At 45.9% G+C, this 14,117-nt stretch overlaps 1 protein-coding gene across 5 annotated transcripts in view; it reads right to left on the minus strand.

Annotated features, from left to right (window-relative positions):
- The window catches only part of TICRR (TOPBP1 interacting checkpoint and replication regulator), a 54,801-nt gene that overhangs the window by 1,880 nt on the left and 38,804 nt on the right, over nt 1–14,117 (minus strand). For 2 of the 5 annotated variants that reach the window (XM_055277239.2, XM_063640117.1), the window contains exons 16-22: nt 11,212–11,302; nt 9,521–9,579; nt 7,898–8,032; nt 6,186–6,343; nt 1,940–4,103; nt 1,665–1,790; nt 78–719 (exon numbers count right to left, since the gene is read on the minus strand). In XM_055277239.2, the coding sequence (XP_055133214.2) occupies nt 589–719; nt 1,665–1,790; nt 1,940–4,103; nt 6,186–6,343; nt 7,898–8,032; nt 9,521–9,579; nt 11,212–11,302 (2,864 nt within the window). In that variant the 3' untranslated portion in view covers nt 78–588. Of the gene's footprint in view, nt 1–77; nt 720–1,664; nt 1,791–1,939; nt 4,104–6,185; nt 6,344–7,897; nt 8,033–9,520; nt 9,580–11,211; nt 11,303–14,117 lie in introns of those variants that run through there. The other 3 variants (XM_063640118.1, XM_055277240.2, XR_010121007.1) reach the window with 2 other exon arrangements.

The following is a 14,117-nucleotide window of genomic DNA, read 5'->3' on the forward strand; positions in this document are numbered from 1 at the left end:
GGCTGCTCCAGAAGCCACTCGAGCTGGACCATGGTCACAGTTAACCTCAGGCCCAACATTAAAAACGTACTGAGTGCTCAGTCACTAGAGATGATTTTATTGTCACACAGGGAAGGCAAAAAATAGCTTCTGCTGCCCAATGCACTCTTCAGTTTCACATATATGGCTTCACAGTTTACAAAGCGCTGCCTGTGTCACAGCAGCCCGGCCTTACAGCAGCTCAAGAGACCCCAGGGAGGTCCTTTCTCCATTTGCATAAATGAGGCAGAGTGGCCCCCTGACTTGCCAAGGCCATGGTTGGGGTGAGGCTGGAATGGGATTCCTTGTCTGGCTTCCTGACTCCCAGGCTGCCTGAGTTATAGCACCAACTACATTGCCATCCACCTCTCCTCCTGCAACTTCCCCAACAAGGGGCAGGGCCAGGAGATGGATTGGATCCGTGAGGGGAATTAGAAAACCCTAAGGCATTCTAATGGCAATCTGAACGCTCACCGTGGCAAAAGAGGCTTGGGACCAGGCCTCCGACTTCTTTATGCCCATAGGGTCCTGGCTGACTCCTTCGTCTTTTGGGCTCAGTAGTGTTTGTGGCTATAAGTCCTCCAGCCAGGTTCCCATGAGCTTCTTCCGTGTATAAGTTCTGCTGATGGGGCGCCTCCTGGAGAATGCGCGACTGAAAGGAGAGTCTTCTACAGTGGAGGGAAGTACATCCACATCCTCATCTAGAAGAAGGTAGAAAGGCTTAGCATGCGGGAGTCACAGAGGACCGAACTGAAAAAAGTGGGCTTAAATTGCAGAGGGTTACACTTAGACTGCAGATAAGCAGTATGTTGTGGTAAGCCCACGACTGTTGATTTTCTTATACAGACTTTAAGAAAATCAGCACTGCTTGGAGGTTCGCTCATCCTGCAGAAATGGTACCTACACTTTTTAGAAGGACCCTGCCCTTAACAGCTATGCATTGTGCTGGCAGCAAGAAGCAGCTCTGAAAATGCAAAGTACCTGTGGTTTGAATTCCCTCGGGTTAATATCCTGTATTCTTTCTAGGTCTCAGATCTCTGGGGTTATGCTGTTTTGCATGATTTATATCATGGTCTTGAGGGAACTGAACCACCAAAGTCCCCTGCCTCCCACACTCCCCCTTTGATTCTAGCAGCAGAAAGCAACATTGCTAACCAGGGCAGTTAACAGGCCAAATCCTTGTCTTTTGGGAATAGGATTTGGAAGGGGAAGGGGAATCCTAGAGCCTGAAGGCTGATTATAACTAGAGTCAGTACTGTGTCCCACCGAATGTACAGAACATGGGGATAAACCCGCTGTGGGGAACTAGCTCTAAACAGGCCTATCACTCGTGCTGCTCAGAACACCTTCCTGTTCAGATTCTTAGACTGCAGATAAGCAGCATGTTGCGGCAAGCCCACGACTGTCAACATTTTCAGGAGGACCGAGGAATTTTAGTAGGATTTTGAGGGGGCTTCTGTTCACATGCACACAAGTTCTAATGTGGAGTTTCTCTGGGAAGGGCACACACGACGCTGTAGGCACCAAGTCACCTATCCCACACTTGGCACTCCCCAGGGCTCCTCTAGAATCGAGCTGCCTGGCAACCCTGGTGAATTCAGAGAGTCTCCCACAGGAAAGGGTCCTCGACCTTCAACAAACATTACCTCTGGGGTCTTTGCTCTGAGAGGAAGGTGTTTTCCCCTGGAACAGCAGCGGAGACTGGGTCAGAGCCTGGAGGGCACTGGCAGAGAGGCAGCTCCGCACGGCACAGCTGGGAGGTGGGGTGGAGCCTAAGGAGATCCCACAAGGTAAGAGCAGCGTCCCCAGACCCCCAACTGGGAAGCCCAGGCCTCCCAAGAAGCAACTCCCAAGTGCCTCCTTGTTAAGCACTCTGACCAAAAGAAACCATGAGGCAAGTGGGTTTCAAAAACAAACTCACCAGAAACAAACACCTCATCGTCTCCTGTGGAGGGGAGCTGCCATGTACTCCAACTTGGAGACCCCTCTTTACTCTTACTAACTTCTGAATCTTCTCTCAGGTCACAGATCCTTTTGGCTCCACAGTCAGCTTCTTCCTTGGCCAACAGGACCCTCTTCCAGGAACTCAACCCAAACTGTCCCCAGGAGGAGGCTTCCTCGGCCTTAGGCATGCCGTTCCTGGGAGGCGACTGGTCTGGGAGCTGGCACACTCCCTCGAGCTCAAAATCCTCCAAGATAGGTGTCTTGTGGATGCTGAGTTCAAGGCCATGGTCCTTGCCCTCTGACTCAAGCAGTGACAGGCTCCCAGGAAAGTCTGCACCGACCTCGCCCCTCCCAGAAGAGGAGCCGGCGCCGCAGCCCACCGCCCTCTTCCTCCTGGGCCAGTCTTTAATTATGTCTGGAGTTGTCTTCCCACTGTGCTTGGGGGATGGTGTCCAAGGAACCCCATCTGTTTGAAATGGAGAGGGGGTACTAGAAGGGCCGTGGGTGGGGGTACAGGCCTGGCAGATGTAGGTTTGCCCCCCGCTCTTGCCTGGCGTGCTGTGGGAGAGGCAGGGGCAGGGGGGTGACACATAGGTGGATTCAGGTTTGCTTAAGGACCTGCTGGCCCTGGGCATGCTGACAGCAGGGAGGAAGCTCTCCTCTCCCAGACAGCTCTCCTCCTTGCTGAGCGGCTCAGCCTCTAACGAAGAGCTGGGGTCTATCTTTTTAATTCGAAGTTTGGGAAGGCCAGAAGCTTGCATCTCCAGCTCAACCTCATAGGTCTGTGGGCTGGCAGAGTCTGTGGAATGCCAAGCTGATGCTGGCAGGTTGTCTAGTTGTGCCGAAGCCTGGCACTGTCTCCCGTCTGTGGTACAGTGCACGTCACAGGAAGGCATCAGAGGAGAGCCAGGCGCACAGGAAGGAGATGGGGGAATCCCAGGGTGAGACAGAGAAGACTTCTCCTCAGCATCTGCTGTCCTTAGCCCCTCACCCTCTTCCACTAATAAGACGTTACTTTTCAAGTTACCAATGCCATGGTGTTCGGCTTCACTAAGGAGAGTGAGATGCTCTGTGTCACTTGTAATGAGCAAAGGAGAGGATGCATGCCAATCACTCCTGAGACCAGGGCCTGGGTAGCCCCGTCTTTCAGGAGGAGACTGAGGAGAGAGGCTCAGTCCCTTCTGGTCATCTCTAGAGTCTGTGGGGGCAGCTGGGCTCTCAGCTGTGCCAACCCCAGGAGTAGCGGAGGCATCAGGCTGACACTCCAGGATGCTCCTTCTGGGATCAGAGGTCTTTCTACACCGTTTCCCAACTTTAGAAGGGGGCAGAGGAGGGACAGTGTCCAACATAGCTCTCTGTGAGAGTTTAGGGGGAGTTAAGGGAACAGGGCAGGAGAGAGATGCAGCTACACTGGGTGACATCTGGGGCTCTTTCCAATCCAGTTCTCCTGGGGAAGGAGACTCTATTTTAGATTTCCTAAATGGACTCTTCTTGGAGACATCACATAAAGGAGAGGTAAATAGTTTCTTTGGCGTAACAGGTGGGGAAGAAGTCACAGTTGAATTCCCTGGTCTTTTTGGGGTTTTGATAGCTTTATCCTTTAGTTTCTGGGCTGGTTCCTCTGCCCGAGCAGCTCTGAGGACATGGGGCTGTTGGTGTGTTTGATTCTTTGGTGTGCCCATGAAGGCTGCTGCTCTCGGAGGTGTTCTGAGAGGGTCTCTGATGGGAGTGAGACACTCTCTCCTGGGTTGGGCAGTCGATGAAGTTGGAGGGGCTGGACAGGAGGGGCTTTCTGGACTGGAATTCACTGAATGTGGCCAAGTACAACTTGGCAAAAACCCAGGCGGCTGAGTACCCTGCCTCTTAGGAGTTCTTGGTGTCTTCGTTTCAAGAGAGGTACCTTCTCCTGCCTGGGTACATCGTTTTTGAGGAGTGATTTTTGAATCCAATGGTGAGTCATGGCCGGGTGAGGAGGAGTCTTTTAAGGACTCCTTAAAAGTTGCCTGCTTTGTAGGGGTCATTTTTGCAGAGGATTTCTGCAGCCTTTCTGGAGTATACAATGGAGTTTGTGGTGTATGAGAGATCCTTCTTGGTGTAGTTTTAGAAAAGCTCAGAGATTTCTGGTGACTCTTCTTGGGAGTCTGAAAAGAGAAATGCTTATTTCAGTCCTTGAATATTATAACTCATAATCTCTGAAGTGTTCTAGTAATCTCTAAGACCAAATGGGAGATTTATAGTCAGCCAAAGGAATGATCTAAAGATGGAAATCTCAAATAGTGACCCGTTTCCCTCTCCAAAACATGACTCAGATTTTACTTGTCCACTTTTTCTAGGACCAAACACTATCCAAGTTTAGTCTGTCCTAAGAACAAATAATTTTAATAATCTACATATTGCTAAACCATGCTTTTTGCCTCTAATGGAATCATTCTACCACTGCAGCTACTCTCTAGCTCTTCCTTCTTTTCAGATGAGGCAGCTATTTCTGATCTTTGCCTAAAGCAGCCTCCAGGAGCCACCTCATCTGCCGCTCACCCTCATTCAACATGTGCTTACTGATCACCTGCTATGTGCCAGGCACTGTGTGTTGGGGGCATGGAATACACAGATATATAAGGTGCAACTGCAAAGATAATGTCTCAGAAAAGACACTCCCCAATAAAAAATTTCCGTGCCTTCTTGCAAAAATATGTAGTGAAAAGCTCCAACGGGTAAGGAAATCAATGCTTATCTTTCCTACAACCTTCCTTCATCCTGTCAGGGGACTTTCAGTCTAGTTGGCATTTCCTGTTCAGTGGGGCATACGCAGGTGAAAATACAATGTGACTGGCGCAGTGACAGGGACATGCAAGGGGCATCACAGAACACAAAGAAGGGCTGCCTAACCCGGCCTGGATCAGGTCTTCAAGCATGGGTGTTGGCAGGGGAAGGCAAATGCAGGAAAAGTGGGTGGGGTGGTAGAGACCTGTAGGCATAGAAAACAATACCAGCAAAGGCCTGGAAGTGAAAAGCAGCGGCTGTGCGGGATGGCACCCAGTCTGATGTTGCTGGGAAGGTGGAGCGGGGAGGGGTGAGGCCAGAGGGAACAGACCACGGAAGACCCTGCCTGCCTGCGGGAGGAGACTGATCTTGGTTGTGTAGATCTATGGTTTTCAAACCCTTCTCCAGAGCTCTATGTCTTTCCCAACCTCCAAGCAATTTATTGAGTTTCCAAACAAAGGTGATTATTTTTCAACCCAAGAGTTCCACTTAGGAAAACTTAAAACCTTGCTTTAGCGGACGGGGAGTCTATCGAGCTTTAAGCAAAGTGAACATTTTAAGCAAACTGAGAGGAATGTTTCAGAAATCACTCTGACCTCTGGGTGGAGGATTTCCCTTTGAGAGGGAAAAGCCTGTTGAAGTGTTCCAGGTAGAACCCAACTAGGGTAGGAATTGCAGTAGGGGAGAAGAGGGGGTGAGTACAAGAGTCAGTTTGTAGGCCGGGTGCAGTGGCTTATGCCTGTAATCCCAGCACTTTGGGAGGCTGAGGCAGGTGGATCACTTGAGGTCAGGAGTTTGAGACCAGCCTGGCCAACATGGTGAAACCCCACCTCTACTAAAAGCACAAAAAGTAGTTGGGCGTTGTGGTGGGCGCCTGTAATCCCAGCTACTTAGGAGGCTGAGGCAGGATAATCGCTTGAACTGGGAGGCAGAGGTTGCAGTGAGCTGAGATCGTGCCACTGCACTCCAGCCTGTGCAAAAGAATGAGACTCTGTCTCAAAAAAACAAAAACAAAAAAACAAATAAAAAAAGAGTCAGTTTGTAAATAAAATGGGCAGGACTCAACTGATTGGCTATGCCTGGGGAGAGGGAAAAGGATGACTCCCAGGTTTCTAATGTTGGTGACTGGATGGCATGGGTAATCAAACGGAAAAGATGAGTGTCACACACTCCAGAAAGATATCTGTGCAGTATATAATATAAACGGTAGACAAAGCCAAGAGAACAGATGAGATCCTCTCTATCTCCTCCTCCACCGCCCCCACCGTGGCTTCAATCAAACCTGCTGCTTGAAGTTCCCACATGTCTAATAATCATTCATGTGGCTCCACCCAATCACCTCCAATCTCTAGTATTATCTAGAGATCACCCGCTTTCTCTTCCCTAATGGACTCTGAGTTCCTTGGCCATGTCTCTGTGTTCCAGGAGATTATATTATTTCAACCGTTACAAAAACATTATACCTGGTAAGCTGCAGGTACCTCCGAATCCAAAGTGTTTCTTGAACGCTTTTTCATTCGAGCTGAACCCTTTTCTGAGGGGCTGATCATCTCAGACATTGCCCCAAAAAGAAGACTCTTGGGAGACCGAATACTTTTGGCTGGAGAACTTTTTCTTTGGTCTGCAAGTCAAAAACAGCAACAACATTTAATTCTTTCTCAATTCCTGTTCTTCCAATACTATTAAAACAGCCAGCCAGGCGCGGTGGCTCACGCCTGTAATCCCAGCACTTTGGGAGGCCAAGGCAGGTGGATGGCCTGAGGTCAGGAATTCGAGACCAGCCTGGCCAACATAGCGAAACCCCATCTCTACTAAAAATACAAAAAATTAGCTGGGCATGGTGGCAGGGGCCTGTCATCCCAGCTACTCAGGAGGCTGAGGCAGGAGAATTGCTTGAACCCAGGAGGTGGAGGTTGCAATGAGACAACATTGTGCCATTGCACTCCAGCCTGGGCAACAAGAGCAAAACTCCATCTCAAAAACAAACAAACAAGGCCGGGTGCAGTGGCTCATGCCTGTAATCCCAGCACTTTGGGAGGCTGAGGCGGGCAGATCACTAGGTCAGGAGATCGAGACCATCCTGGCTAACACAGTGAAACCCTGTCTCTACTAAAAATATAAAAAATTTAGCTGGGTGTGGTGGCAGGCGCCTGTATTCCCAGCTACTCAAGAGGCTGAGGCAGGAGAATGGCATGAACCCAGGAGGCAGAGCTTGCAGTGAGCCAAGATCGCGCCACTGCACTCCAGCCTGGGCAACAGAGTGAGACTCCATCTCAAAAAACAAACAAACAAACAAACAAAACATAAGAAAAACCCAGCCAGTTCATAAAAGAAAGAAGGCAACAATTTGAGAGCAACTCAGGGGAAAATCCCACCTATTTATGTCAGCAACTGCAATAACTGCTGCCTTTTTGAATTTTAGTAAGACTGCATATTAACCCCAGTTCCTATGTTAGAAAATGTAGACAACTGAACTAATTTAATTTGTAAATATAAAAACACATATCTGGCTGGGTGTGGTGGCTCCCACTTGTAATCCCAGCACTTTGGGAGGCCGAGGCAGATGGATCACTTGAGCCCAGCAGTTCAAGACCAGCCTGGGCAACATGGTGAAACCCAGTCTTTACTAAAAACACAAAAAATTAGCTGGGCGTGGTGGTGCATGCCTGTAGTCCCAGCTCCCCGGGAGGCTAAGGTGGGAGGATCACCTGAGCCTGGGAGGTTGAGGCTACAGTGAGCTATGTTCGTGCCACTGCACTCCAGCCTGGGTGACAGAGTGAGACCTTGTCTCAAAAAAAGATATAATAAGAAACACAAATTTATTAGCAAGCTAACCATGGATAGAAGAATGAAGAACGTAAACACAGATATCACCTTCCACCTAAGATACTGATGTGTAGGATCTGTCCATATGGGAAATTATGGGTAGCTTCCTCTTGAATGAATGAGCTACCTATAATGATAGCATGGATGACCAGCTGTAGGAGTCCTAGGGATGACTGATTACAAAGTCATGGACTGTTCATCTAGCCATCACCCTGAACCTCAACTAGACATACCTATTCTACTTCTCCAATGTCAAGAAAGAAAATGTCAAATTTCTTGCTTCTTTTCCCAAAAACACTTCTCACCAAGTCAGCACGGACTTGTGAAGGCAGAGGCGCCCAGATGTTACCTGACTTATCTTGCTGGAAAGAGTGGACTCTTTGCACACTTCGAGACTTCGGCTGAGACACAGAATAGAAGGAGGCAGAATGTGTCCTGCTAAATGACAACTGCTTGATTCGAGGACTTCGTCTCAAACTTATTTCTGTAAAATCAGAACCACAGTAAGTAACCAAAGACAACTACAAGCTTGACATTTTCTCATGTTGTCCAAAAATGGGCAAAATTTACATAGTACCACATATAAGATGGAAATTCAACAAGCTATTAGCTTTAAGAGACTTCTGAAGTGTCCCTTAAAAAACTAAGAGGGGTTTGATACATGGTCCCAACAAGGTATTAAAAAAACACTGACCCACTGGACTATTACCTTCAGAAGTCTTATTTACTGCCACCTTAAGAATGGTGTAGGCAGCCTGACCAACATGGTGAAACCCTGTCTCTACTAAAAATACAAAAATTAGCCAGGTATGGTGGTGGGTGCCTATAACCCCAGCTACTTGGGAGGCCGTAGCAGGAGAATTGCTTGAACCTGGGAGGTGGAGGTTGCAGTGAGCAGAGATCATGCCACTGCACTCCAGCCTGGGTGACAGAGCAAGAGTCTGTCTCACCAAAAAAAAAAAAAAAAAAGGTGTAGGGCAAAAACAAGTATTCATGTTAGGTTTCGTATGTATATGTTACATGCATTTATATAGAAATAATAGCAGTAAGAGTATATGCTAAAATGTTAGAGTATTTCTGAGTTGTGGAATTACTGAGTGCTTTAAAATTTTTGGCTTCTTTATATTTCCTGTTTTTTCCACAATAAATGTGAATTACTTGAGCAACTTAGAAGTTAGTTTTTTAAAACCCCTCCTTCATCATGTATACTTTTATTATTTTATTTTTTAGAGACATGGTCTTGCTCTGTCGCTAGGCTGGAGTGCAGAGGCACGATCATAGCTCACTGCAGCCTTGAACTCCGGGGCTCAAGAGATCCTCTCACCTCAGCCTCCCGAGTAGCTGGGATCACAGGAGTATGCCAGCATGACCAGCTGATTTTTAAAAATTTTTTATAGACACGGCATCTCACTTTGTTGCCTAAGATGGTCTCAAACTCCTGGCCAGTGATCCTCCCCACTTGGCTTCCCAAAGTGCTGGGATTACAGGCGTGAATCACCACACCTGCTGCTCACCCTCATTCAACATGTGCTTACTGATCACCTGCTATGTGCCAGGCACTGTGTGTTGGGGGCATGGAATACACAGATACATAAGGTGCAGCAGCAAAGATAATGTCTCAGAAAAGACACTCCCCAGTAAAAAATTTCCCTGCCTTCTTGCAAAATATGTAGTGAAAAGCTCCAACAAAGTTATACTTTTAAAATAAGTCATAGCACTTTGTATAACACAGTTTAGCCGTCATCCTGAATTTCATATCTGTTGTGCAAAAATATTTCTTTTCCAGAATTCTCTCATTACCTTCTATGTAAAAGAACATTCACTTATAAATATTTACTGAGCTGCATTGTGGACTCAGAGCCATCACAATTTCTGTAAAATATCTTAGGATATGCCAAGTAACAATACATGCAGAAAGGTTTTCATAGAAGCTGGGTAGATTGCATTAAAAACAAAAAGAGATAACACTCACCATCTCCTTTTTCAGGGGACTCTTCAACAACACCAATATCAGGACCAGGATCAGAGGACCTCGAGGAACCACAGCACAAGGATTATTCCATACCACTTGTAATTAACACTTATTAAGGAGACAGGCAGCTTCTCACTTAACAAGATCACAAAGATCACAGGGTCTGATAACACCAGTGCTGGTAAAGGCTCTCATACATGATTATTGTCGAGAGGTTAGTCTGGCCACAGTGTCTCACGCCTGTAATCCCAGCACCTTAGGAGGCTGAGGCGGGCGGATCACTTGAGGTCAGGAGTTCGAGACCAGCCTGGCCAACATGGTGAAACCCTGTCTCTACTAAAAATACAAAAATTAGCTGGGCGTGGTGGCATGCACCTGTAGTCCCCGCTACTTGGGAGGCTGAGGCAGGAGAATCGCTTGAATCTGGGAGGCAGAGGTTGCAGTGAGCTCGGATCGCGCCACTGCACTCCAGCCTGGCGGCAGAGCTAGACTCTGTCTCAAAAAAAAAAAAAAAAAAGATAGCTGGGTGCAGTGGCACACACATGTAGTCCCAGCTACTCTGGAGGCTGAGGTAGGACAATCAATTGAACCCAGGAGGCAGAGGTTGCAGTGAGCTGGGATTGTGCCACTGCACTCCAGCCTGAGTGACAGAGTGAGATTCTGACTCAAAAAAAGAGTGAGATGGTTAGAATGTGGTTTTGTTTTGCTTTTTTTTTTTGGAAAGCAATTTTACAACATCAGAATTATAAACCCCATTAATGTATTAAAAAATTATACCAAACTATCAGACTATCACAGTAATGAGCAGCAACATTCAAGTTTCTGTTTAAGAGCCTTAATTTCTGCCAATGTGTCAAGGACTTTATAAAAAATTTAATTAAAAATATATATGCCTCTGACCCACCAATTTCACCTTTTGCAATTTAACCTATAAACTTCACAAGTGTGTAAAATCCATATACAAATAATGTCAAGATGGGTTCCTGACAAAATGAAGTAGGTGTGCTTCTATTACCCTTGAAATCAAGCTAAAAACCCACGACATTATCTATACAATGAGCAGGAGACAATTCTGAAAGGCAGAGAGAAGGCAGCCTGGCTGGGGACTTTGGGACCTGAGGAGGGCAGTGAGCTAGCTCCCTGGGTTTTCTGTTTGCTGACTACACCCCCAGACTGGGTGCCAGAAAAGCTGACAACACAGGTATACCAGGAGCAAACTACAGATGCCCCAAGGAAGGAGAGCTCTCAAGCCAAAGAACTAGGAAAGGGTCAGCCAAGCAAGACAGAAAACTTTCAGACAATAACAGCTCTACTCCAACCAATCGCTGCAGAAAAAACTGCAGCCCCACCCACACCTCTGTCAGCAAAGGCCGAGTTGGGATTCCAGACTTCCACATGAATGGATTTAAAAACCGTGGAGTATCTCTTCCACGGAATACTTCTCAGCAATAAAACAGGATGAACTATTGCATGCAACAACATGGATAAATCTCAAAATAATTGAGGCCAGACAAGTGTACATTTTATATGGTTCTCCTCCTCCCATGGAGAGCTTATAGAATGCTCTTTGGTTTTAAGCAATATAGTTAAGATTTAAGTCATGAAGGTCAAGAGAAGCCAAGTAGTGGCCCACAAGGCCGCTTTGAGATGGTGTGGGTGTATGAAGAAGCCTGGATGGGGATGTCACTCACCTGCCCTTGATTTGTCTGTGCAGCAGCCTTTTGGAGATCTGCTTATGCACTGGAGTCTCGGCCACACTCTTAGTCAGCAGTTTGTGATAACCTAAAATGTAAACACAGCTTAAATAATAAATTTCATTTAACCTCATCAAGAAGCAGCAGTAAGGCCAAGGGAGCAGTTTGAACTTCTGTATGGCTTATTACCTAGCTGGAGAGGATTTTAATGGTCTTTGGGCTAAGTTCTGTGGTTACAGGACTCAACATGATAGAAGTTTGTCAGCACTATTAGAGATTAAAAAATGACATAAGACAATGTAAATATAGGCTGGGCACAATGGCTCATGCCTGTAATCCCAGAACTTTGGGAGGCTAATGAGGGCAGATCACTTGAGGTCAGGAGTTCAAGACCAGCATCGCCAACATGGTGAAAGCCTATCTCTACTAAACATACAAAAATTAACTTGGCGAGGTGCTGCGTGCCTGTAAGCCCAGCTACTTTGGAGGCTGAGGCAGGAGAATCACTTGAACCCAGGAGGCAGAGGTTGCAGTGTGCCAAGATCATGCTGCTGCACTCCAGCCTGGGCAACAGAGGGAGACTCCGTCTCAAAAAAAAAAAAAAAAAAAAAAAAAGAAAAGAAAAGAGACAATATAAATATAAAATTTTATCTAATAAGCAATCCTGAAAAAATGAAAACTGCTCACTTGTTAAGACTAACACCTAGTTGGTGGTTCTAGTATTTATGATTAAATGAAATATGTGAAAATGCTGATATGCCACATAAATGTTAATTATTAAGATAAACCTAGGTGGCATAAAATTTCTCAGTAGAGTAGGCAGCCAAGCTACTTATGAGAGGACTGATTTAAAGTGAGCTTAAAATGACTAGTAAAGAGGAGTGATGCCAGTAAGAATGGTGAGGTAAGGACCGCTGAACACTCTCCTCCATAAAGGAACAGAGATCACTGGGAAAAATGGTCAAAAATCAACTTTTCCAGAACTCTGAACATTAACTAAAGGTTTGCAAAAATCTAGGGAGTATTTGTTCAAGAAAAATGGTTGAATCTCAGGAAGCTTTAACTTGCCTTAGTCCCCGCCCCTTCCCCCTAGCCCTACGGTAGCTTTAAAAATCAATTTCCCACAATCGCAGTGAAAACCAACAGCCCAGCAGCCTCTGGACAGGGCAGAATGAGGCTGGAGCTCCTCCAAAACTCCATTCTCAGATAACTGTCATCCATTAACCTGTCTGGCAGTTCCCTGCAGAATCCTACTCAAATCAATGCTTGTCTTGATTTGACCTGACTCAGAACTCATACAGTGTAAACCACCTTTTTCCCTGACAGCATTTACTGAAAACAATCAGCAGCAATTGTTAAATGTCACACAGCTACCTGAGGTGGTGGTAACATTTGCTGCAATAACAAGCTGGCCAAAAGTTTAACTGGGAAAATTGGGGAATGAGACATCACAGGGGACTTTGCAAATCTCTGACAACATTCTTAGGCATCCAAAAGTCCACACACGTGTAGCACTGTGCGTGTGCCAAGGATAGACTTGAGAAGCCTGTAAGCTGCCACCTATAGCTAACCTTGAGGCTCTGGCAAAACAGAAAGTGAAGTGGAATTCTAAACTGCCTGGCTGAGTGTTGAAGGTATGACCCAACACACACAGAGCCCCTCAGTGGGGGCTGTGAAACTTATGGGTTCCAGGCATTTAAGGAAATCTCTGTCCAATCATTAGCTGACCACTAAGACCACTGAGCAGAGGCTTTAGTGGCCACACATGACAAAGAATACAAAATTTAAACAAATAGTTCAGAAAAGTCACTAAACAAAACAATAACAAATCCTAGCAGGGGTGGGGTGGGTCTGATTGTTACAGCTGCCTCATTATATTGTTTAAAATATCCATGCTGGGTGCAGTGGCTCATGCCTGTAATCCCAGCACTTTGGGAGGCTGAGGCAGGCAGATTGCTTGAGTCCAGAAGTTCAAGACAAGCCTGGCCAATGTAGTAAAACCACATCTTTACAAAAAAATACAAAAATTAGCCAGGAGTGGTGGTGCATGCCTGTAGTCCAGCTAGCTACTTGGGAGGCCGAGGTGGGTGGGAGGATTGCTTAAGCCAGGAAGTCAGGGAGTTTGAGGCTACAGTGAGCCAAGATCATACCACTGCACTCCAGCCTGAGTGACAGAGCAAGACTCCATCTCAAAAAAAAAAAAAAAAAAATCCAGTTGTCAACAAAATTATGAGTCATGCAAAGAAACAAAACAAAAAAGTATGGCCCATACACAGGGGAAAAAAAATCAGCCAATAGAATCTGTCCCTGAGAAAGTCCAGACATTGGACTTACTAGAACAAGACTTTAAATCAGCTGTTTTAAATATGTTCAAAGAACTAAAGAAAATCACACCTAAAGATCTAAAACATGAGTCCAATGACTTGCCAGAGAATATCAACAGATGGAAATTAAAAAAAAAAAAAAGCGAATAGAAATTCTAGAGTTAAAAAGTATAACAAAAAGGAAAAGTAAATTTGAGGTGGCAGAAGAAAGAGTCAACAAATTTGAAGACAGGTTAATTGAGACGATCCAGTCTAAGGAAGATAAAGACAAAAGAATGAAGAAAAATGAACAGAGCTTCAGATACTTGTGACACCATCAAGCACAACAACACACACATACCGGATGTCCAGAAGGAAAGGATAGAGAGGAAGAGGCAGAAAGAATATTTGAATAACTATTGGCTAAAAATGACCCATATTTGATGAAAGACACTACACATCTAAGAAACTCAATACAAGTAGAATAAAGTGAAAGAGATCCAAACCCAGACAAATCATAACCAAACTATCAAAAGTGAAAAAAAGAAGATCTTGAAGAAGCCAGAGAGCAGCTATTCATCGTGTGTAGATCCTTGATGA

The sequence above is a fragment of the Symphalangus syndactylus genome, chromosome 5, assembly GCF_028878055.3.
Source record: "Symphalangus syndactylus isolate Jambi chromosome 5, NHGRI_mSymSyn1-v2.1_pri, whole genome shotgun sequence".
Classification (NCBI taxonomy): domain Eukaryota; kingdom Metazoa; phylum Chordata; class Mammalia; order Primates; family Hylobatidae; genus Symphalangus; species Symphalangus syndactylus.